Source organism: Leucoraja erinacea, chromosome 5, assembly GCF_028641065.1.
Source record: "Leucoraja erinacea ecotype New England chromosome 5, Leri_hhj_1, whole genome shotgun sequence".
NCBI classification, from domain to species: Eukaryota; Metazoa; Chordata; class Chondrichthyes; order Rajiformes; family Rajidae; genus Leucoraja; species Leucoraja erinaceus.
The window spans coordinates 27,485,893-27,509,461 of NC_073381.1; the positions used below are offsets into that span (position 1 = coordinate 27,485,893).

At 40.7% G+C, this 23,569-nt stretch overlaps 1 protein-coding gene across 1 annotated transcript in view; it reads left to right on the forward strand.

Moving 5' to 3' along the window:
- The first annotated feature begins 4,698 nt into the window (after positions 1-4,698).
- LOC129697067 (kinase D-interacting substrate of 220 kDa-like) overlaps positions 4,699-23,569 on the forward strand; it is an 80,543-nt gene continuing 61,672 nt past the window's right edge. Inside the window, 12 exon segments of the mRNA XM_055635282.1 lie at positions 4,699-4,866; positions 6,668-6,749; positions 7,673-7,814; positions 9,716-9,814; positions 9,907-10,005; positions 13,703-13,801; positions 14,185-14,283; positions 16,746-16,844; positions 17,519-17,716; positions 18,933-19,031; positions 21,184-21,282; positions 23,390-23,488. Of these exon segments, the coding sequence (XP_055491257.1) occupies positions 7,707-7,814; positions 9,716-9,814; positions 9,907-10,005; positions 13,703-13,801; positions 14,185-14,283; positions 16,746-16,844; positions 17,519-17,716; positions 18,933-19,031; positions 21,184-21,282; positions 23,390-23,488 (1,098 nt within the window). The 5' untranslated portion in view covers positions 4,699-4,866; positions 6,668-6,749; positions 7,673-7,706.

The window sequence follows — 23,569 nt, forward strand, 5'->3', positions numbered from 1 at the left end:
CTACCTAGATATTTCTGGAAATTTCTGGATTTGCTCATTAACTGCCCATTAAACTCTATGGAAATTTTGAGCTTGGTAGTTTATACAACGTTAATTAAATTCCATGACTGAATAAAGAGAGTTTGCGCAGTTCAATGCCATTCCTCATGAATTCAATGGTTAAAAGATATTTAATTTCCTTCACCATTTCTTTCCTGATCTGATTTCCCCCTCTTTTGTCCTCTTTAGTTGCTCCTCCAGTGAGGGGAACTCTCTGTTCTTTGTTCAAATGGAGACTTAAATACCCTATTCCCAATGTCAGCTCCCATGCTAAATAAGTTACCGTGTTGAAAAATTTGTGCCAAAGAGAGCAAAGACTAAAGGAGCATAACTTTAGTTAAATCTGTGCCTTTTAGTTTACTTAATAATTTTAGTTTAGCGATACAGCGTAGAAACAGGCCCTTCGGCCCACTGAGTCCGCACCGACCAGCAAGGGACAGTTTACAATTTTTACCAAGCTAGGGAGTAGGGGCACCGCATGTTCGCAGCCTCTGCCTACAGACTCTGTTTTTCCATTAAAAACATTTTTTTTAGTCTGTTTAAAAAGTATGTGTTGGAGTATTTCTTAGTATCTTTATGTGGGGGAGGTGGTAAGGGGTAAGGGGGAAACTGTTTCCCAGTCTGTTACCAAGGGGTAAGGGGGAAACTGTTTCCCAGTCACTTCCTGGCGAGGATGCGACTATTCTCCGAGTCGCGTCCTCACCCTCCCCCACGCAGCATACCATTTGGATTGGCGCGGCCTTTCCTGCCGGAGACCGACCAGAGCTTCGGCAGCGGTGCTGCACTGATTTGCCATCACGGAGTGGGCGATGCCTTACCTGGGATTGTCGTTTGAAGCTCCGGAGTGTTGGGCCTGCTGCTTCAACATCGTGGAGCTGTTGGTTGCGGAGCTTCCAGCCGCGGGCGGCGCAGACTTCAACATCGCGGAGTCCTGGGATCCCTTTTGCCGAGGACCGCCAGTGTGCATCTCCGCCCAGCTCGGCCTGTGGACTTCGGGAGCCGCTGTCTCTGATAAGAAGTGGCCGATTCGGAAGTCCAAGCCGCTGAGAATGTTCTTCTGTTCCGACGTTGGAGTTCCATCATCCCGGCGAGAGGGCCTGAACATCGGGCCACCCGTAGCGGCGACTGCGGGGGGGCTCAGGAGGCCCTGACCACGGGTGAACAACAAAGGAGGATGACTGAACTTTGGTGCCTTCCCTCACTGTGGGAAACTTTGATCCACTGTGTGGGGATGTTTATGTTAAAGTCTATCGTGTGTTATGTTTTTTTTATTCATATGGCTGTATGGTGACCCCAAATTTCACTGTACCAATTGGTGCATGTGACAATAAATGTCTCTTGTCTTGTCTCTCGTCTCTAATTAGCCTACAAACTTGTACATCTTTGAAATGTGGGTGGAAACCAGAGCATCCAGAGAAATCCCATGCAGGTCATGGTGAGAATGTACAAACCCTCGATAGACAACACCCAAACTCGGGATCGAACCGGGTCTGTGGCCCTGTAAGGCAACAACTCTACCGCTGTGCCACCCTAGTGTTAGGGTTTCACATGTGTATACACTATATCTGCCAAGCATTTTTGTAACACAATCGTTCCTTCAGCTTCCTTTTTTTAAGCACTCGCATGAAAAAGAACGCCAGTTCTCTGCACTTGGAACATCCAGCAGTGAAGTGCCATCTCTTCTACCTCCAAAGGGAATTCACCTCCATTATCACAATCGTGGTCTACATCCTGACCCGGGTTGACACCCTAGCACTGGACGATCTGCACACTGTGGTCAACAACCCTCATGGCATACCTTAACCAACACCTTTCCCATTAAACTCAGCTTCAACAAGGTCAGTTTAAATAAGTTACTTCCTAGCGACCACCAGCATGTGTCCTTCAGAACCAGAGGGTCAAACACTCAGAGCCATTGCTATTCCACCATCAAAAATGCCTATCGCTCCCTCCCTCACCCTCACTTTGAAATCCAACCACCTGCCTCTTCTCCATCTTGCTGCGTATAGCCAGTGATTGAAGATAATAGCTCCAGCAGTGAGGGTGCACAGAGCTGGTCAGTGGAGGCAGAGAAATGATTCTGTGATTGCTTGGATTCCATAGACTGGCGGAGTCTGAATACTGTGCGATGGATCTGAACTAATATGTCACAGTTGTTGCCGACTTCATAAGGAAATGTGTGGAGGAATGTGATCCCACCAAATCATCTGAGTCTTTCCAAACCAGAAGGCTTGGATAAAAAAAGGTTGTTCACAATCTACTGAGGATTTGATCTCGGGCATTCCAGACTGGCGATGCAAGTTCATATAGCAAGTCCAGATACGATCTTGATAAAGCCATCAGAAAGGCAAAGAGACACTTTTTGCTGCTGTGACAGGGCTCGCACGCCGTCACTTCCTACAAGGCAAAACCAAGTGGCAGCTCAAGCAACAGCATGGAATCACTCCCAAATAAGCTCAATGCATTCTACTCTCGCTTGGAAAGGGAGAACACCGATGTACCTTCTCAGGACCTCATCTCTATCAACAGCACTGTAATCACTGTCACCAAGGCAGACGTCAGAAGATTCTTCATGTCTATAGGTCAGTTATGCTGCAGCAAGAATTTAATTGTTCTGTTGTCAGGACGTATGACAATTAATACTTTTGATGGACCCTGCCATTGTTGAGGATGATAATCTTGAGATCTCCTCTTACTAGTGGCCACATAATTGTACTCCAATTGTACTCCAGCATTGACAAATAGATATAAATGGTTTGAAGAAATAAAGCAAAGTATCCTTTATTGTCATTCAGACTTTCCGGTCTGAACAAAATTCCGTGCCTTGCAGTCATACATATAATAAAATAACAAAAACACACAATAAACACAAATTTAACATCCACCACAGTGAGTTCACCAGACACCTCCTCACTGTGATGGAAGGCAAAAGTCTTAAAGTCTTTGTCTCTTCCCTCCTTCTCCCTCTGCGCTGAGGCGATCCAGGCTTCCGATGTTGTGACCCCGCCGGGTGATGGTAAGTAAGTCAGTCCAGCGGCTGAATCCGAGCTCCGCGAACAGGCCGGTTCAAACTCCGCGGCCCGGGGTGGTCGAAGCTGCTGCCCTCTCGTCCAGCGGACGAAGCTGTTGTTGCAGGAGCTCTGGAAAAACAGGTCACCAACCTGTGACCTGCGAGCTCCTGACGATGTCATCCACTGGCCGAGGCTCCGAAGTCGGGTCGCTGCCGCCGGAATGCCGCCACAACAACGAATTCGGTCCGCCGTCAGAATGCCGCCCCAGCCCCGAAGTCGGGCCGCCGCCACAGCCCCAAAGTCGGCCAGCTTCGTGCTGGTAAGTCCTGGCTGGCTCTGCCTCCGGAGCCTCGAGGTAAGTCCCCGTTGAAGGCCGCCAGCTCCGCCATTAGGCCTCAGCGCAGACGGAGACGAACGGGGGATACGACAAGAAAAGATCGCATTCCCCCGAAGGAAAAGACTAAATCAAGTTTCTCCCACCCCCCTCCCCACACATACAAAACCTAATAACTAAAATTAACTAACTAAAGCAGGACAAGAAAACAACAAAAAAAGAAAAAAACAGACGGACTGCAGGCGAGCCGCAGCTGCTGAGGCAGCACCGCCACAAATTTGATGACGTATTGCTGTAGCTGCATTTTCCTGCTTATGGGTCTGTCCCACTTGGCGATTTTTTTTAGGCATAGTCTAAACTGTCATAGTCGTAGCAGGTCGCCGAAAAACCGGCAACAACCTACATCATCCTGGCGACAACCTATAACAGGAGAAGTCAAGCTACGCTCATTTCCGTCAAACCCACTGCCCCTGAAATTTTTCAACATGTTGAAAATTTAGCACCGACCAGAAAGATGCTATGATTTTTCACACGACTGAGGAGACTACTCCCGGCGACCACCTGTGGCGACAAACTAATCGCCAAAAGTTGCCTAAAAAATTGCCTAAGTGGGACAGGCCCATTAGTATACAGTGAACAGAGTAGGCAGGTTTGCATTGCAGGCACCTCATTATTTTTAGGTATATCGGATGTTGCTCCTGGAATTTCCATCTGAATTGCTGATCGATCCTTTGGCTAGATAGTGTAGAAGGAGTTCCTCCATGGATGCCTATTTTTGAGTTGCCTGATCTGTTCTTAGACTGGGCCCTTCTGCATGTTTGTCGTGCCATGCAACATTATGGAGCGAATCCTTGATTTAAACATGCGTGATTATCTCTGTAAGGAGATCATTTCTATCAAAACTGATTTAAGTGTTGGTTTACTCATTACCTGCCTTAGGCCATTGTGGCAACTATGCTCTTCAGGACTGAGCCAGCTCAGCCGCTGGTGGTACTACTAAGCCACTTCAAGTGATGGACAATCAAGTCCCTCACACAATGTTTAAAGCATTAACATTTCCCTCTTAGTGTCAGATTGTGCGTTGAACTGGATTCAGAGATACTTGACTGGCTTCTCCACTCTCACCATGTGCAGGGTTCAATGCTTTAATTATTTATAGGTTGACCTTCTGTTGATAATTTATTATTGATCTGCTGACTGCATATTATATTTGCATAACCAATGTGGTGTTCCGTTACCCATTACAGCTTTCTCAAATTCCCTTCTTATTAAATTTGAGTGTTCGTTTTCTAATTCGAAGCATATTCATTTGGCTGGATAGGAAGTTGAATTTGTGATGTGCTCAGGAGATAAACAAGGACTTCTCTTTAAGTTGTTCAACCTTGCCTTATGCATGACAGCAGTAAATGCTCTTCAGAAGTGTTTCAGTGGCTGTAAAGTGGTTTGAGGTCTTGAAAGGAATACGTACGGTGCTGTACAACTGTAAGTCTTTCCATTGCTGCAGATTTTATTCCTTGCTTCCGTAGGAATCTTATTTTCACAAGAGGAATGTCCATAACTTGGAGCATAATTGACATTTAATAAACCGTTTTAAAAACAAAAAATAGTGATGTGACTTTTTACTCTATTTAAATTTAGTCAGCTCCTTGTGTGTTTAAAAATAAACAGATACAACTTTGGCATGTAATAATATTGCATAATGGTTTGGTTTTGTTTTCCCTTTCAACTTAAGGCATCTACAGTGCCCTCCATAATGTTTGGGTCAACGACCCATCATTTATTTATTTGCCTCTGTACTCCACAATTTGAGATTTGAAATAGAAAAAATCACATGTGGTTAAAGTGCACATTGTCAGATTTTAATAAAGGCCATTTTTACACATTTTGATTTCACCATGTAGAAATTACCAATTCACCATGCAATGACTGCTTGAAGTCTGTGATTCGTGGACATGACCAGTTGCTGGGTATCTTCTCTGGTGATGCTCTGCCAGTTCTATATTGCAGCCATCTTTAGCTTATGCTTTTTTTTGGGACCAGTCCCCTTCAGTTTTCTCTTCAGCATATGAAAAGCATGCTCAATTGTGTTCAGATCGGGTGATTGACTTGGCCACTCAAGAATTGACCATTTTTTAGCTTTGAAAAAATCCTTTGTTGCTGTAGCAGTATGTTTGGGATCATTGTCTTGATGTAGAATAAACCGGCGGCCAATGAATTTTGAGGAATTTGTTTGAACTTAAGCAGATAGGGTGTGTCCATACACTTCAGAATTAATTATGCTACTACCATCAGCAGTTGTATCATCAATGAAGATAAGTGAGCCAGTACCTTCAGCTGCCATACATGCCCAGGCCATAACACCCCAGACCTTTTTCCAGGACTGTGGTTGCTCTTTTAAGTACTTCTTGGCAAACTGTACTCTGCCATCCTATTTTTGCAGCTGAACAATTGTTTGTATCTTGCAGTGTGACCTCTATTTCTGTTCATGAAGTCTTCTGTGAGACAGTGGTCATTGACAAATCTAAACCTGAAGAATGTTTCTGATCTGTCAGACAGGTGTTTGGGGATTTGTCTTCATTTTTGAAAGAATTCATCTTTCATCAGCTGTGGAGGTCTTCCTTGACCTGCCAGTCCCTTTGCGATTAGTAAGCTCACCAGTGCTCCCTTTCTTCTTAATGATGTTCCAAACTGCTGATTTTGGTAAGCCTAAGGTTTGGCTGATGTCTCTAACAGTTCTATCCTTGTTTCTCAGTCTCATAATGGCTTCACTGACTTTCATTGGCACAAATTTGGTCTTCATGGTGATAAACAGCAATAAAAGTTTCCAAAGATGATGGAAAGACTGGAGGAAAGACTTGGTGCTGAGAGCTCTCTTCTACCTGCATTAAGGAGGCAATTAAACACACCTGAGCAATTTATTGTGCCCTGAAATGGGGGGACTATGTATAAACACAGCTGTAATTTCTACATGTGAAACTAAAATATATAAAAATACCCTTTAATAAAATCTGACAATGTGCACTTTAACCAAATGTGATTTTTTTTCTATTACAAATCTCAAATTGTGGAGTACTGAGGAAAATAAATAAATGATGGGTCTTTGTCCCAAACATTATGGAAGGCACTGTATCTTAGGCTTGCCAAATTGAGATGACGTTTGATTTTCTGTGAAGGAAGATAGTTTGTAATTGTGGATGTAATGTTGCAAAATGAATTGAAGAATACATAAAGCAAGTTTAAAAAAATATCACAAACCTTATCAATGTATTTCTTATTTATGCAGGGTTTGGCCCACTGCTCAGCTTAGAACTGCATAAAAGAGGATCAGACAAGGGTCTGTCACCCTGGAAGATAGATTTTCAGCGGCAAGTATAAATTAACTATTAAGTTTACGTAGACCAAATTTTAATATGCGAGAGATGACAGAAAAGTGTTATAAAAAATAACATGACATTTAGATGAATTGATATATATATATATCTAAAGATACACCACTTAATCTAAACATGGTTGTGTTTATTTAATTATTTTGTTTCCTCCATCAGTTTTGATTTCCACTTTTTCACCCCAGAACAGAATGTCTCTTTTGTTAGTGTTTATCAGACGGAATCACGTACCTTCACTTGCTCCTTGATCTTGAGGTTTCAATTGTATAATCTCGAACAATAGTTTGGCCAAAATTATCTTTCTCAGCATGCTAATTTCATTGTCCTCGTTCTAATTTTGAAGCACTATACATAGTTCCGGCCCACCTTATTCAATTTTCTCTAGTATAACGTTTCACAGAATTTTAGTTATGCTTTAAATTTTATTTTGTATTTAACCATATAACAATTACAGCACGGAAACAGGCCATCTCGGCCCTACAAGCCTTCTCCCTGTTAACAGAGCGACCATTCACTTATTATTCCATGTTCTTTCCTCCTTTGAACTTTTGATTGCTTCCTTGCCTAGTGTCTTGCATATTCTACCGTACAATGTTTGGAGACAATCTTTGAGAAAAAAGCTATAACATGAATGACATAAGTGATGAAGAATGACTGCTGACATTTCATAATGATTTTTCTTTCACTTTATGATGTGGAGTAGGGTGGGCTGTGAAATGTAAAATGTAATGACTATCTCTGACAACAGGCTCTGTATACTGCTCCGTGCAGATGCTCAATATCTTGAAAGGAGAGGGTGGTGGAGGAATGTTTAGTTGCATAAAAATAAAACTGTTCTCTGCTGGTATCTCCATTTGTTTTCTGAATTTGATGCCAACTTATGTTAATATTTTGTTATGTAGAGTCGAGACTGCTTTGTGAGAAGAGTGTATCACAATGGCTACTGGCACAACCCACAGCTTGCTAACCTATATTGAAGAAGAAAATGTCACTGCTTTCAAGGCATTGCTAGAGAAATACAAAGATGTGGATGAAAGAAATGAGGTAGGAAGTTGTTAACAGTAAATAGCAAGTTCACGATACCCAGGTATGCCAGACATCTGTTAACTGACGTTGCCCTATGTGTGTTTTACTCTGTACTTTCAATTAAAATGTAAAGAAGTTTGTATTCAAAATTGATCTGTAAATAAAATTCTGCAAGCAAACACTATTAGATGTATTTGCTATTTAGAAATGCTTAGCTCCCTTAAGGCTACCCTTAACGGTCAAGCAAATACTCTTTGCAATGCTGTTTTGCAATTGCTGATTAAAGATGTCCGAGAGTTTCAAAGTGCTCAGATATTCTCAAATTTTGTTTCATCCCACTTTTTGACACTTGAGAACATTACTTTGGCTGCCCGTGTGATTCTGATGGTGAATCCCTGTGAATCACACAGAGCTCCCTGTGTAATTCCATCCCATCAATGTTAATTTAAAAAAAATTGTGTGCATGTGTAAGGCTTGATTGTATCGCGTATAGTATGATTTGACAGGATAACAGTTTTTCATGTGATAAAAATAAACCAATAACAATACTAGAAGGAAAGCTATATGCGTTGGAGCCTTTGGGTTCTTTATGATATAATTATCCAGTGATGTGGGTGTGACTGCAATTATAGTTTACTGTCAGACTGGAGCCCAAAATGCTGCCTGACCTCTATAAAGAAAATTGTAGCAAACTATAGTTTTGTTAGTAAGGTAACATTTTGATATATGTCACCCATTTTTTTTATCTTTTAAATTCAACCTCTAAATTTAGGGTATTGTTAGGAAATGCTTATATTTTAAAGTGAGCTTTAAATTTCCTTCGTTCCATAGATGCTGCCTCACCCGCTGAATTTCTCCAGTATTTTTGTCTACCTCCAACGGGATCCCACCACTGGCCACATCTTCCCATCTCCTCCCCTGTCTGCTTTGCGCAAAGACCACTCCCTCCGTAACTCCCTGGTCAATTTGTCCCTTCCCACCCAAACCACCCCCTCTCCTGGCACTTTCCCTTGCAACCGCAGTAAATGCTACACTTGTCGCTTTACCTCGCCCCTTGACTCCATTCAAGGACCCAAGCAGTTTTTCCAGGTGCGGCAGAGGTTCACCTGCACCTCCTCCAACCTCATCTATTGCATCTGCTGCTCTAGGTGTCAGCTGCTCTACATTGGTGAGATCGCTTCGCCCAACACCTCTGCTCGGTTCGCAATAACCAACCTGATCTCCCGGTGGCTCGGCACTTCAACTCCCCCTCCCATTCCAAATCTGACCTTTCTGTCCTGGGCCTCCTCCATGGCCAGAGTGAGGCCCACCGTAAATTGGAGGAGCTGCACCTCATATTTTGCTTGGGCAGTTTACACCCCAGCGGTATGAATATTGACTTCTTTAGTTTCAGGCAGTCCCTGCTTTCTCCTCCCCTTCCCAGCTCTCCCTCAGCCCAATGTCTCTGTCTCTTCCTTTTTTCTTCTTCCTGTGCCCCCCCGCCCCCCACATCAGTCTGAAGAAGGGTCTCGACCCAAAACGCCGCCTATTTCCTTCGCTCCATAGATGCTGCCTCACCCACTGAGTTTCTCCAGCATTTTTGTCTACCTTTATATTGTCATGATACTTTGCATTTTCACAAACAACATTACTCATTCTTAATAAAGAACATGTTCAGCCATGCTCAGAAATGCATCAAGCCGAGACAGCAGATCTTAATAACCTAACCTGCTCAAGAAGCATTTAGTTGTTTTGTTTGCTTTGCTGCGGTGCTTTAAAACACTTGTTAAAGAGTGTAAGATGCCTGCAGAATATAAGGTGTATATTTTACCTTGTGATTAAAAATACTTAAATATCTTTGAACTGATATCATAATTATCTTAATTTTTGGCAATAAATTGAATGTTGATACAGTACTGACGAATGATTCTACTTTGCAGAGCGGGCAAACTCCATTAATGCTAGCAGCAGAACAAGGGAATTTGGAGATAGTGCAAGAATTGCTTAAGAAAGGAGCCAACTGTAACCTGGAAGATGTTGTAAGTAATTATTTTATCTAATATTAATTGATTTTTTATTGTTCAAACCGCTTTTTAAAATCACTTCCACATGACTATTTCATTCTTGACAGGATAACTGGACAGCTCTTATTTCGGCTTCAAAAGAAGGACATCTAGAAATTGTGAGCGAACTTATCAATTTCAATGCGAACTTTGAGCACAGAGATATGGTTAGTGTACAATAAAATACTGCTGCTATTTTTTGCAAGAATTTTATTTACGCACCTACTTAAATGTTGAAATAAATTTGTTTATTTTGTATTTAATTAGAACTGGATGGATGTCAATTTTGGAAAAGATTACCATTGTTGCAAATGATACTTGATAAATTGAAACTACATTAGTCGGGAGTTGCTCCTAACATATTGTTAGGCTGTTCAATCCTATTGAATGTAGGATTGTAGGATTCACAATGTAGGATTGTGAAATTAATACCATACTTTAGCAACGTGGAGTGCAAGTTAATTGCTTCACAGAATGAGTGGGATACAAATTTATTCTGTGAACCTACACAGTTGTAAACTTGGATAGCCACTGTGAGGTAATGATAAATTGAGATCAAATTCCTTGCAGAAGAAAGATGTCCTGTCTCTGGCTATCATTCATATAAATGTGATTATCTGTCCCAATAGCTATCTCTGAAACACTTAATTGTCGATCTATCTCAAGATTATGAATTATGTTTGGAAAAGAAAAGTAAAAAATTATTATTACTAACCTAAGTGGGACCCGTTGGATCCCATATTCACACGGGAGGGCTGGCCCCCCAACACAATATTCCACCTCTCCACCAATTCCAATATTGGTGGCCAGTGGACAGGGGGCTTTTTGGATCGCTAGTATGGGTGTTGTGGGCTGAATGGACTGGTTTCCAGAGGGCTAGTATGGACATTGTAGTCCAAATGGATTATTGGGGAGGCAGCTCAGTCACTCAAGACTGATTTGCTGGCAGCTCACTCACGGCTGGTGGGCTGGCAGTTGGCTCATGGCTATTGCTTGAAATTCCATTTCAAGCAGGGTGCAAGGCCACCAAATTCAAGTGCAGTTTCCTACCACTTCAAGCAGGGTGCAAGGCCACCAAATTCAAGTGCCATTTCAAGCAGGGTGCAAGGCCACCAATTTCAAATGCAGTTTCATACTATTTCATGCAGGGTGCAAGGCCACCAAATTCAAATGCAGTTTCATACCATGTCAAGCAGTGTGAACACCATAAAACCACACAAAACACCACATAAACACCATACTCACAATTCAGTAGACATTCAGTGTGTTCAGCTGATTCACAGTCATGACCTCTCCCTCCCCCATCTTGCAGAGACTGAGCCACACCCACACTTCCAGGTTTTATAATCTCTCCCCCCTCCCACCGTGGCCTTCCTTCATGGCATGATTGACAGGAGAGAGATTCTCAACATTTTTTTAATACTTTAATAACATTTTTATATTTCATTGATGAGAAGAATCCTCTGCACCTGATGAGCGGAGGGTTAGGTAAGATGGCCAAAAATCAATATAAAGTACAAACAGGAAGTTGTCAAGTTTAGACTTTTAATCATTTGCAATTTCAAACCAACCACCACCAATTATTTGCTGTTCTTTATTTCAAACCAACAACCACCAACCATTTGCTGTGCTTTATTTTGAACCAACCACCAACAACCATTTGCTGTACTTTATTTCAAACCAACCACCACCAACCATTTGCTGTGCTTTATTTCAAACCAACCACATTTTCATTTTCAAACCACATTAAGGGTACTCAAAGTCAGTAAAACCACACTCACAGTTTAGTAGACATGTGTTCAGTGTTATTCACAGCTCAGACTGAGAGACGTGACCCTCTTGCTCCCCCATCTTGCAGAGACTGACTGAGGCACTCAACACTTCCGGGTTTTATAGTCCCTCTGGAAGGGGCGTGACCTTCAGTAGAGTGAATCTCAACATTTTTTAAACACTAATAACTCGTTTATTTTTCAACGTTGGAAAAATCCTCTTGTCCTGCACAGTGGAGGGGGACTGAGTAAGATGGCCAAAAATTACAGCCATAAGTGGCAGCGTTTTTTCTAAAATCAATATACAGAACAACAGGAAGTGGTCAAGATCAGACTTTTAGTAATATAAATGTTATGGCTAGAGAGGTTGAGATTTGGTTTGGTAACGTGCTAATAAATAATATATAACGTGTAAAGTATTTAATACATTGCATACATTTGTTTTTGTTTAAGTTAATGAGATGGAATTTGAAATCTGGATTACAGGTCCTCCTTAAGTTACGGCAAGATTTTGTTCCTGAGAACTGTTTGTATCTCAATGTTCTCCAGTAAAGTTTTACAATTAATGAAAGTGACTATGTTATGTTGCATCATCTTTATGAACAAACCGATTAAACATATTCAACATAAAACTGGATATACACTACCTTTACTTAAATGTTAAAGCTTGACATAAACTGCCAGATCATTTAAAAAATATATATTTTCTATTTAATAATCAAATATTCTGGAATGCTCAAATCATCCCAAGAAAACAAATCAAACCTATAGTCAGTGGTATCAACCACAAGTACATTATAATCACAAAAAGCAGCTGAGGAGGCGGTCAATGGATATTTTTAAGGCAGAGATAGGTATATTCTTGATGTACGGGTGTCAGGGGTTATGGGGAGAAAGCAGGTAATGGGGTTAAGAGGGATAGATCAGCCATGATTGAATGGTGGAATAGATTTGATGGGCTGAATGGTCTAATTCTGCTCCTATCAGCTATGATCTTGTTGTCAGTACTAAGTTAATTGAAAAGATGGATCATTTATATTATAAGACACTTGTCACTCATCCAATCTCATGAACATTCAAACTCTGTACAGACAACACCCATAGTCAGGATCATACCCGGGTGTCTAGCGCTGTAAGGCAGCGACTGTGCCACCCTTAGAGAAGCTGGATAGACGGGACTTCTTTCCATGGATCGTAGAAAGCTGAAGGACAGATATCTAAAATGAGGGGAAAGATTTAAAAGGGATCTGAGGGCAATTTTATGTGGAATTCTACGTGGAATGTGGTGCATATATAGACGAGCTGCCACAGGAAGTGATAGAGACAAGGGGAGGGTAAATGTGATATTGAAAAGACACTTGGTAGGAACGGTGTGGAGGAATATGGGCTAGGAGTAGGAAAGTGGGACTAGCCAGGATAAGCAACTTGGTTGGCATGAACTAAGTAGACCAAAGGCCCTGTTTCCGTGCTGCACAGCTCTGACTAAGTACAGTGGCTCCTGTGTTTTGCCCTTAACACCATGGGTCTTGCATGAATTTCGACCTCTAGATTTTTCTGTCAATCCCAAATCTCAAATTTCAAGCATATTTGCTTAATCCATAATGGGTGTTTAATAAATCAGCAAATTACTTATTGCAGTTGATGTATAGCAGTGTAAAACTTACATTTTTAAACTAAGTCAACACCAGTTTTGGGTGTTACACAAAAAAGCTGGAGAAACTCAGCGGGTGCAGCAGCATCTATGGAGCGAAGGAATTAAACATTATGGAGCGAAGGAATTAAACATTAAACATTCCTTCGCTCCATAGATGCTGCTGCACCCGCTGAGTTTCTCCAGCTTTTTTGTGTAACCTTCGATTCTCCAGCATCTGCAGTTCCCTCTTAAACACCAGTTTTGGGTGAATCTGCAGCTGTCATTCAAATTAGTAATTGCAGATTCAAAATTTAAACTGAGCAGATGATTGTATTGATTGGATTTATTTAATAATAATACAGACTTGCTTCTGACTAGATGTAATTCCTGGGTAATGGCAGAGTAGAAAAAGACCTTTGTATCATTTTATAAACTGTTTTAATTTTGCATTTGATGTTGTAGGGTGGCTGGACTTCTCTGATGTGGGGAGCGTACAAAGGTCATATAGAAATTTCAAGACTTCTTCTTGAGAAAGGTGCAAACCCAAATATTACTGGACAGGTGAGTACCTTGAGAGCCATTCTCTTCAGTGTATTTGATTTTTATGCTTGTACATGTTACGCTACACTTGCAAACCGTGTCCCCCATGATCTGAGTTTACACATTATTGCTCAAGGCTCTCCTGTGTATGATCAGTCACAAAACATTGAGATCTCTTTATTACTTTCCAAATTATTTTAATTACTGTTAATCATTGCCCTGTGAATCTCAGTAATATTATTTTTAATAGCAATTTAGCAGGTTTTGGCGCTACATGCCACTCTAACTTTTGGTATTGATTTATTTCAGCACAATTTAAACATTTGTTGAATATTTATGTTTCCTCTCATGTCTTCACATTTAACAAACACGTCATTTAATCAATGGTTTGCTTTAATCAACAGTACAGTGTTTACCCTATAATTTGGGCAGCTGGACGAGGACATCATGAAATTGTTAAACTACTTCTGCAGCATGGTGCTAAAGTTAACTGTTCTGACAAAGTAAGTATGTAACATATTAAAAAAAACCTTAATATTAGTTTGTGCATTGGAGCGTAACAAAAATGTAATCTTCCACATTTGATCAAATGTGAAAATTCAGGCAATAGGATTTGTATATGCCACACTAATGAATTTTTTAACATTTTTCTTTTGTTTTACATTTTACTCTTTCTAAGTTTTTTTTGTGGATACTTAGCTCTGCATATCTAATAGAATAGATCCAAAATTTGAAAAATAATGTTCTTTCTTTTGCTGTCAGCTGAAAGGTTGGCTGTATACTTATTCTGCAGCAAACTAATGAGAAACTCTAGCAGAAACTCAGCAAATGGCCTATTGGTCAGAAGATTAGATCCATCTGATGGTGAAGACCTAATGTATTAAAACTGCACTCCAATGGAACAAAAGTTATTTCGAAATTTAAGGAAATGACATTCTGTGATATCAAATTGCTATTGAGTATTTTTCATTTAGGAAAAGTGCATGACTGTTAATATTGTTTTCTTATCTGCATAAGCTTTTGTTCACTAGATTATCATTCAAAATAGTTTTATAGAATGCAAAATAGTATTTAGATGTATTTAGATTTAATTGCTTTCGATTATAAATTTGTTGCCAAAACAGCCTATTTCTATCTACCAATCAGTGCTGGGGTATTTCATTTTTGTTTTAATATTTACATTAAAAATAGTATTGTGAAATGAATTAGTGGCGTTAACCATCCAACAATTAATTAAACTGCTGAAAGAGTGGAAGCAAATTGCAGTGAATATTAAGCTTTAAAAATATTTGCTAACAATTTGCCTGAAGCAATTTGACTCTGTTTGACTGTCCCAGCATAATCAGAGCTTGGTTGTTATTTTTGGTGATTTGCAGTCTGAAAGATATCTGCTGCTGAATAGTAATGTATGAGATTTTGTGTCTTAAACTATGGATTGTGTTTAATTTATAGACCATAAGGAAGTATCATGTCAGTGTTTTATTTTTATTTTCCAAATACTACGGAATATCTTAAATTTCTGTACTCTGTGGTTTATGTAAATATAAATTGGTTATTACCGTAATATATTTTCACTTTTATGAGTTAAATGGTCACCAATATGGAATAATGCTACATTAAGTAGAGGGAAATTTAATTGGATGAGTGACAAGTGTCTTATAATATAAATGATCCATCTTTTCAATTAACTTAGTACTGACAACAAGATCATAGCTGATAGGAGCAGAATTAGACCATTCAGCCCATCAAATCTATTCCACCATTCAATCATGGCTGATCTATCCCTCTTAACCCCATTACCTGCTTTCTCCCCATAACCCCTGACACCCGTACATCAAGAATATACCTATCTCTGCCTTAAAAATATCCATTGACATTAAAAACAGAATTCAGTCCAAAAACAAAAAATCAAAAACACAATGTGAAGAGAGAGCATCGGCAGCTAAAGCGCGCCAGCGTCCACTCTCCCTTCACGGCAGTCATCTTGGACAAAGACTAACAGGATTACCATACAGACAAAAAAATCATCCCCCCAACATTGGTTACCACTGTGGGGGAAGGCACAATGTCCAGTCCCCAACCCCAAGTTCACCCCAAAGTCAGGCCTATTGAGGCCACCGCAATTGCCTCTACCGAGGCCCGATGTTCCTGGCTGTTCTCACCGGGTGGTGTTGTCCCAGCGTCGGGAGAGTCCTCTCAGCGGCTCAGCGGCTGGGCCACCTGGCCTCTACCGAGGCCCGATGTTCCTGGCTGTTCTCACCGGGTGGTGTTGCCCCAGCGTCGGGAGAGTCCTCTCAGCGGCTGGGCCACCAGGAACGGCCGCTTTCTAGCTGGAGATCGCGGCTTCCGAAGCTGACAAGGCCGTGCCAGTTTGGAGCTCCCAGACTCCCGATGTTAGAGTCGGCGCTCCGCTCCGCTCCGCTCCGTAGACCCGCAGCCCAGAGGTGTTGAACACGGCGGTCACAGCTCACTGGAGCTCCAGCGCGTCGATCCAGCGCGGCGACCCAGGCAAGGCATCGCCCGCTCCGCTCCACGATAGCGCTCCAGCACTGTGCCGCCACCGAGGCCGAGGTGCTGGGCGGTCCCCACCAGGAAACGGCGCTCCAAGCCCGCTGGTAGGCCACGAGGACGGGTCGACGGGGCAGCCCGGAGAAAAAGCTGCCTCACCGACCAGGTAGGGACCTAGAAGTAAAATTGACCCCTACCCCCCACATTAAAAGGTCCATACCTCCAAACATCACTAAACAGGACTAACTAAAAACTTTTTTTTAAAAAGCGAATTAAAACGGACGGCTGCTGGCTAGCAGCTGTTCCCCAAGATGGCTCCTCCTCCTGAAGATGTTAAGCAAATATTTGTATGTCATGAACATCTTGCTGTTGCATGGTCTAAATTATATAATCCATTGAAATAATACCATTGAGAATATTGAAGTATATTTGCAAAAAATGTTTATTTTTTTTTTAGTATGGAACAACTCCATTAATATGGGCTGCCAGAAAGGGTCATCTTGAGTGTGTGAAGCATTTGTTGGAAATGGGTGCAGATGTTGATCAAGAAGGAGCGGTATGTATTTGTAATGGTTGGTGTTTCGTGTAAAATATATTTAAAATGTCTTTGGAAATTTGAATAGGACCAAATAATTTATTTTAAGTTAATATTTTTGAAATGAAATGCTCTTGAATTTTTGCACCGAATATTCCTGCAAGTACATTTAGTTAAAGCTTTTGTATGCATTTAAGTTCAAAATATGTGCTTAGTTTCTCATAATGCATTTAATAATTAACTCTTAAGATTTGATATTCTATGTACACTCAGATTTATCACTTAATCTGTAAAAAGTATGTAACTTTCCATTTCATCCCTTCAAAATGCATTGCCCCCCCATTTCCTTCATGGAATATAGTTTGGTAATTACAGAGTTTATGAGTATTCATATTCATCTGCACTTGCCACATTCCCCTTGTGTTAACTGCACCTCAACCTGCCCAATTCCTCAGAAGTTTCTTGTAATGTACAAATTTATCTGTTTGGTTACTCTGTATCTTTCTTCACCACGATTAACCTAAAGATTGTCCTTACTCTTCATTCATTGTGCATGATGAGATAAATTCTAAGTTAACTGAAGTATTAGCCGTCTCCTCTGAAGGAAGAGACTATATTGTAGACAAATTAAAGTCATTAACATGAGAAAACTATTATTTTTTAATTAAGCTTTCTTCATCGACATATTTTTGTAGAACTCCATGACAGCTTTAATAGTGGCTGTTAAAGGTGGCTATACTGAAGAAGTGAAGGAATTGCTAAATCGTAATCCAAATGTCAATTTGACCGATAAAGATGGAAATACTGCTTTGATGATTGCTGCAAAGGAAGGTCACATAGAGATTGTTCAGGATCTGTTAGATGCTGGCACTTATGTCAACATCCCTGACAGGGTTAGTATTTTGTATTTTATTTCCATAGTAGAATGTTTTCAGAAATTTTTAATTGCAGTTAACCACATCAGGATATATTTTCATTTGAAGTTATAAATCTTAGAAAAAATGTAGATTTTACATTTTGCAGGTGTTGTAACTCGTAATTTATTGTTTCGAGGTGTGTGGCAATAATTTTTTTCTTTGTGGATTAAATTATAATTTAGTCCTTTTATATTTTTGATTCATTATTATTGAAGCTTTCTGTTAACAGAAACTGGTCATTTTTAAATCTTGGAATGTCTTAATTTTTAACACTTTTCTTTTCCTCGTTGTCCCTTCCCAAGCAAACTGATCAGGTATTTGTTCACATCTTTCTATGGCCCAATTGTTCTGCCTGAAACTTCAAGGATTTGCAAGGAATTATGAATACAACCCAATCAGATCCCCCTTTGACTCCATCTATACTTCAAGTTGCCTTGGGAAGCTGCCAACATAATCGAGGACCACTCACACTCAGGCCATTTCCTCTTCTCTCCTCTCCCATTAGACAGACAATATAAAAGCTTGAATGCACCTACTACAGATTCAAGAACAGCTTTTTCCCCCTTGTCATCAAACTCTTGCACAAACCTCTCGCATTCTAAGGCCAAACTCAGTCTTCCAATCTACCACATTTTCACTATATCTTAGTAAACGTAGCACTAATATAGCAATAGTCTACGGCAAGTAAGTTTAGTTATCACGTCACTGAGACGTGCAGACCCTTTGGCCCATTGAATCTGCGTCAACCACCAAGTACCTATTTTCAATAATTCTATACAAACCCATATTACTATCCCAACAGCCCCATCAACCTTTCCCAGAATATACGATCTTCCTACACATCAGTGGCCAATTAATCTGTGAACTCGCATGCCTTTGGCATGTGGGAGGAAATCGCAGCATCCGAAACAAAGCCACATTGATTCAAAAAATGTGCAAACTCCACATGAACAGCACAGGATATTAAGATTGAAACTGGATCGCTTGAGCTGGTGGACAACAGCTCTACTGACTGCTACTATGCCACCTATCACCATGTACATTACATTAAAGGGTTTAAATGTCAATTGCCCATCTTCAACTTGACCTTTTACACTGGAATTCTTTACTTGGTTCAAGTTTTGCCTTTCTATTCTAATACTCATTGTTGAGCATTGTTTCTGGGAGAATTTTCACATACATTTTATTTCAGAGTGGAGATACTGTACTAATTGGCGCTGTTAAAGGTGGTCATGTGGAAATCGTGAGGGCTCTACTTCAGAAGTATGCTGACATAGATATTAAAGGAACGGTAAGTCTAAATGTTGATCAGGATAATTAATATTAAAGGGAACAGGTTTTACACAAAATTGGAGATCATGACTAGAGATCATGACTGATAACATGCTCTGTGTATTGGTACTCTTAACCCATGGAGTAAAATATTCTCTATGAGGCAATGGATCGTAGTTAAATACTGGGATTTGAATCAAAGAAAATATCCTAGGTTTCCAGTCACCATTTCATTGGTGACTAGGAATTACTTCAGCAGTGATTTCTATCAAATAAATATATTTAGTTTACTAATAAACTTAGTCTTGGTTTATATATAGAGAATAGTTACAGATATTAAATTAAAGTACTTTCCTGATTCAATGATGAATTGCTGTTTTAAGATACTGTATAAAATTCAGAACTGTTGGGTGGAACCAGTGATAGGTGAACTGTTTCAGTCAGTGGAAAGAAATTTAACGAGAATCGTAATCAAACCACAAAGGGCCCATCCCTTTGGCCCACTGAGGATGTACTGACATCCATTTACATTAATTTTATGCCAACGTAATTTTGTCTTCCCCACTTTCTCATCATCATCTTCCCCCCCTCCCTCAAATTCTACTGCACACCTAAGTAGTACGGGCAATTTACAGTACCGACATGCATGTCTTTGAGATGTGGGAGCAAACATGAGAATGCAGAAGAAACCGATGTGCAAACCCTTCGCCGACAACACGGGAAGTCAGGATTGAATCTGGAATACTGGAGTTGTGAGGTAGCAGCTCCACAGCCTCATAGCTTGTGAGGCCAGCTGCATCAATGTACCTCCAAAATTGATAAATAATCACCCTCATTCAATTTTTTATTGTGCTGTTGATTCATGGAAAATCAAGAAAATAATTTTGTCCAGTAACCTTGTGAGAATAATAGCAATTTAAACGTAAAGGTTTATTTATTTCTTTATTTTACTTGCAGCAAACACAGTGATATTTGAATCATAGATGGAACTCTTTGATTACATTTTTTATGAGAAGTGTGACACTGATAAGCAAAGAATAATCCCAAAGCACTTATTTGCACTTCGTAGGCAGTAAGGGGCCTGTCCCACCAGCATGCGATTGTATGCGTCTAACGCGACCAAACGTGGTCGTTTGAGGTGTAGGGCCTCGCGGGGGCGTATGGAGTTGTGCGGGGCTGGTCCCGACATCATACTCACCAATCAGCTGGGCAGGAGGCGGGCCGACTGAATTTGGACGCCGCAACAGCACGCCGGGCGGTGACGTCATCGCGCAACGCCACCGCTAGACATACACCGTCAAGACGCTGCGTACGACGTCGAGATGCTGCGAACGCCCTCAATGCGCGCCTGCAGGCCGTTGGCGCGCGGGATTTTCGGACAGTGCAAGATTTTTGGAGTCCGTGCGATGTCTGGACCAGCTCCGCACAACTTCATACGCCTCCGCCCTTGGAAATGGGACCGGCCCCGCAAGGCCGTGCGCCTCAAGCGACCACGTTTGGTCGCGTTAGACGCATGCAATCTCATGCTGGTGGGACAGGCCCTTCAATTGTGTCTGGAGAGTAATTTCTGGTGTAATGTAGGAACAAAAATCGATGCTCAAATTGGACACGTTTTCACAAACAGCATTGTAATAATGACCAAATACCATATTTTCCAGTAATAATGACCTGCAAACTACAAGAGATAATTAGACAATTATTTTTTATTGTGTAGAATAATATGTAGATATGTTAGTTGCAAAAATCAGTCTAGAGGATGTGCTCCAGACTCTGCAGTGAGGCTCGAAAGCACAGCTATTTTATTTTCAGGAGGCCATAATGCCAGCGTGCTAAGGTTGACACTTTAAAATTGAAGCTACAAATAATCTGCCAGAGGAATTCAGCGAGTCAAGCAGCATCTGTGGGGAGACAATAACTCAATATTTCAGACCAAAACTCTGCATCACGATAGTCCTTTTACCACCACAGATGCCGCTCAACTGGCTGAGTGCCACCACAAATTGTTTGTTGCTTCAGATTTCAGCATCTGCAGCCTCTTGTGTGTACAGTTTAAAATTGATTAGTCCTAAGAAAATCTGGTCCTTTTGTCCCCATTTTCAACAAAGTGAATATTGCATAATTATGAGTTTTAATTACATTTTTGTTAACATTTCTTCTGGCAATGTTTTTAGGATAATAAAACTGCTCTCTACTGGGCTGTGGAGAAAGGAAATGCAACAATAGTAAGGGATATTCTTCAATGCAACCCTGACACAGAAATCTGCATCAAGGTATGAGTAGATACTTACCAGATCTATTACAGTATTAAATAACTTTACTCATTAGGCCTCTTTCCCAATTGCTACTTCTTTACTATCTCAACTCGATAACTTAAATGGTATTAGCAGATTTAACGTGGTTGTTTGTGTTTCCACGTGAAGTGACTGTTTTTGAAGTTTTGTGTTTCCACTTGTGAAGTGACTGTTCCACCAGGAAGTGACTGTTTTTCGTAGTCACTTCCTGGTCGAGGATGCGACTATTCTCCGAGCCGCATCTTCGCCCCCTCCTCGCGGCCTACCATATGGATTGGCACGGCCTTTCCTACCGGAGCCCGGCCAGAGCTACAGCTTCAGCAGCGGCGCAGCACTGAATTCCATCGCGGAGTGAGCGATGCCTTACCGGGAATCGCCGTATTGGAGCTGGAGCTGGGACTGCCGACTTTGAACACAGTGGAGCTGTGGTCTGCGGAGCTTCCAGCCGCTGGTGGCCCTGACTTTCCAGCTGCTGGCAGCGCTGACTTTGACATCGCGGAGCCTGGGATCTCTCGCCGAGGTCGCAAGCGTTGAATCTCCACCCAGCTCAGCCTGTGGACTTCGGAAGCCGCGGTCTCTGGTAGGAAGTGGCCGATTTGGAGGCTCCGGGCCGCTGAGAGTGTTCTTCCGTTCGAGGACCTGAAACATCGGGCTGCCGCTGCGGGGACAACTGAGGCCTCGATAGGCCCTGAGCACGGGTGAACAGAGGAATAGGACTGAACTTTGGTGCCTTCCCTCACAGTGGGAAACGTTGGTTCTGCTGTGGGGGGGGGGGGGGGGGGGGTTATGCTTTATGTTAAATTCAAAAGTGTTGTGTTTATCGTATTTGTGTGCTGCATGGTAACTCAAATTTCACTGCAGCAATTGGTGTATGTGACAATAAATATCCTTTATCCTTTGAAGCCTTTGTCATTGTATTTGCTAGGTTATGTAATTTATGGAATTGGTCAATAGTTATTTTTAGAATATTCTTATAGCAGGTTTTGCTTAACAATATGTTTTCACATTTTTATTAATATGGAACTCTTTGCATTAAAAAAAGTTATTTTGTGAATAGGCACATGTTGCTGACCAATATAAGCTGCGCCATCAACAGTTTAATGAAAATGTCAACTTCCTCTTCTTCTGCATAACCTTTTGTGAAATTACCTCAATTGCACATTTATTACTTGTTCAATGACTCACAGAAATGCCCAGCTTTTAAAGGCGATATATCCTTTCCCCCCCAATGTAAGTAGTGTTAGTGGCTTCCAATTAATTTCTCTAGTTCTAAAAAAGAGATCTAATAGATTTGGACTCTTCCTTGTGTGTACTATTTTGTACATTTTTCTACTATGAATTTTCAATTTCTTAATTTCTCCTGGTATATTTAATGTAATTGAATTCAAGTCCATCCTCCTACTTTGTACATCCTCCTACAGTTCATTTTTGTCTATAAAACAGATTTGAAAAGGAAATGCACTGTTTATCTTGTTTACTATGTCCTGGTTTCTTCACTTTACTGTTATAACCTACACTTGTATCTGTATTATTAACAAATAAAACTGCATGATAAATACAATTAACTGGATACATACAAGATGTGTGTTCTTTTTCGTTTAGGTTTGACCTATTTCTTTCACTTTGTGAAATACAATGATGCAGCCGTGTGTGGAAATGTTCTTAAATTGTGAGAAGTATAAAATATGCTTTACTTGTATTTAGCCTTTATTGCACCTTGCCTGGGAGCACTGTATGTTAACGGCATATATTAGCTGGAAATATGTTTGCTTTTTGCCGAATGCTAATATTTATAATGGTACCGGTCATCAAAATTTTGTGATTGAAATGTTCATGTCATCTGCAGTGTTTTGATATTTTGTAAACTGGAATTAATTTATTCAGTTATTCCACAAAGGTTTTCAACCTTTGGGAATATTGGTTGCTGGTAAATTATTTATAGCAGAATCCCTGAGAATTGCTATAAATTCCCCCAAAGCTTGTTTTGCATCAATATTGTAATCAAACAGAATGACTTTATTTGTTAAGCTACAGAATACTTCCATGCTGATACCAAAACTAACAAAAGGTTCTTTTCCATTTCCAGGACGGTGAGACTCCTCTCATTAAAGCAACTAAAATGCGGAACATTGAGATAGTTGAACTTTTATTGGACAAAGGTGCTAAAGTCTCTGAAGCAGATAAGGTAACAACTGTCTTTGTACATAATTTGATAAATGAACCATTAATGTTGCAGTATAAAGTTCAGCTATTTTTATTAGCTGCA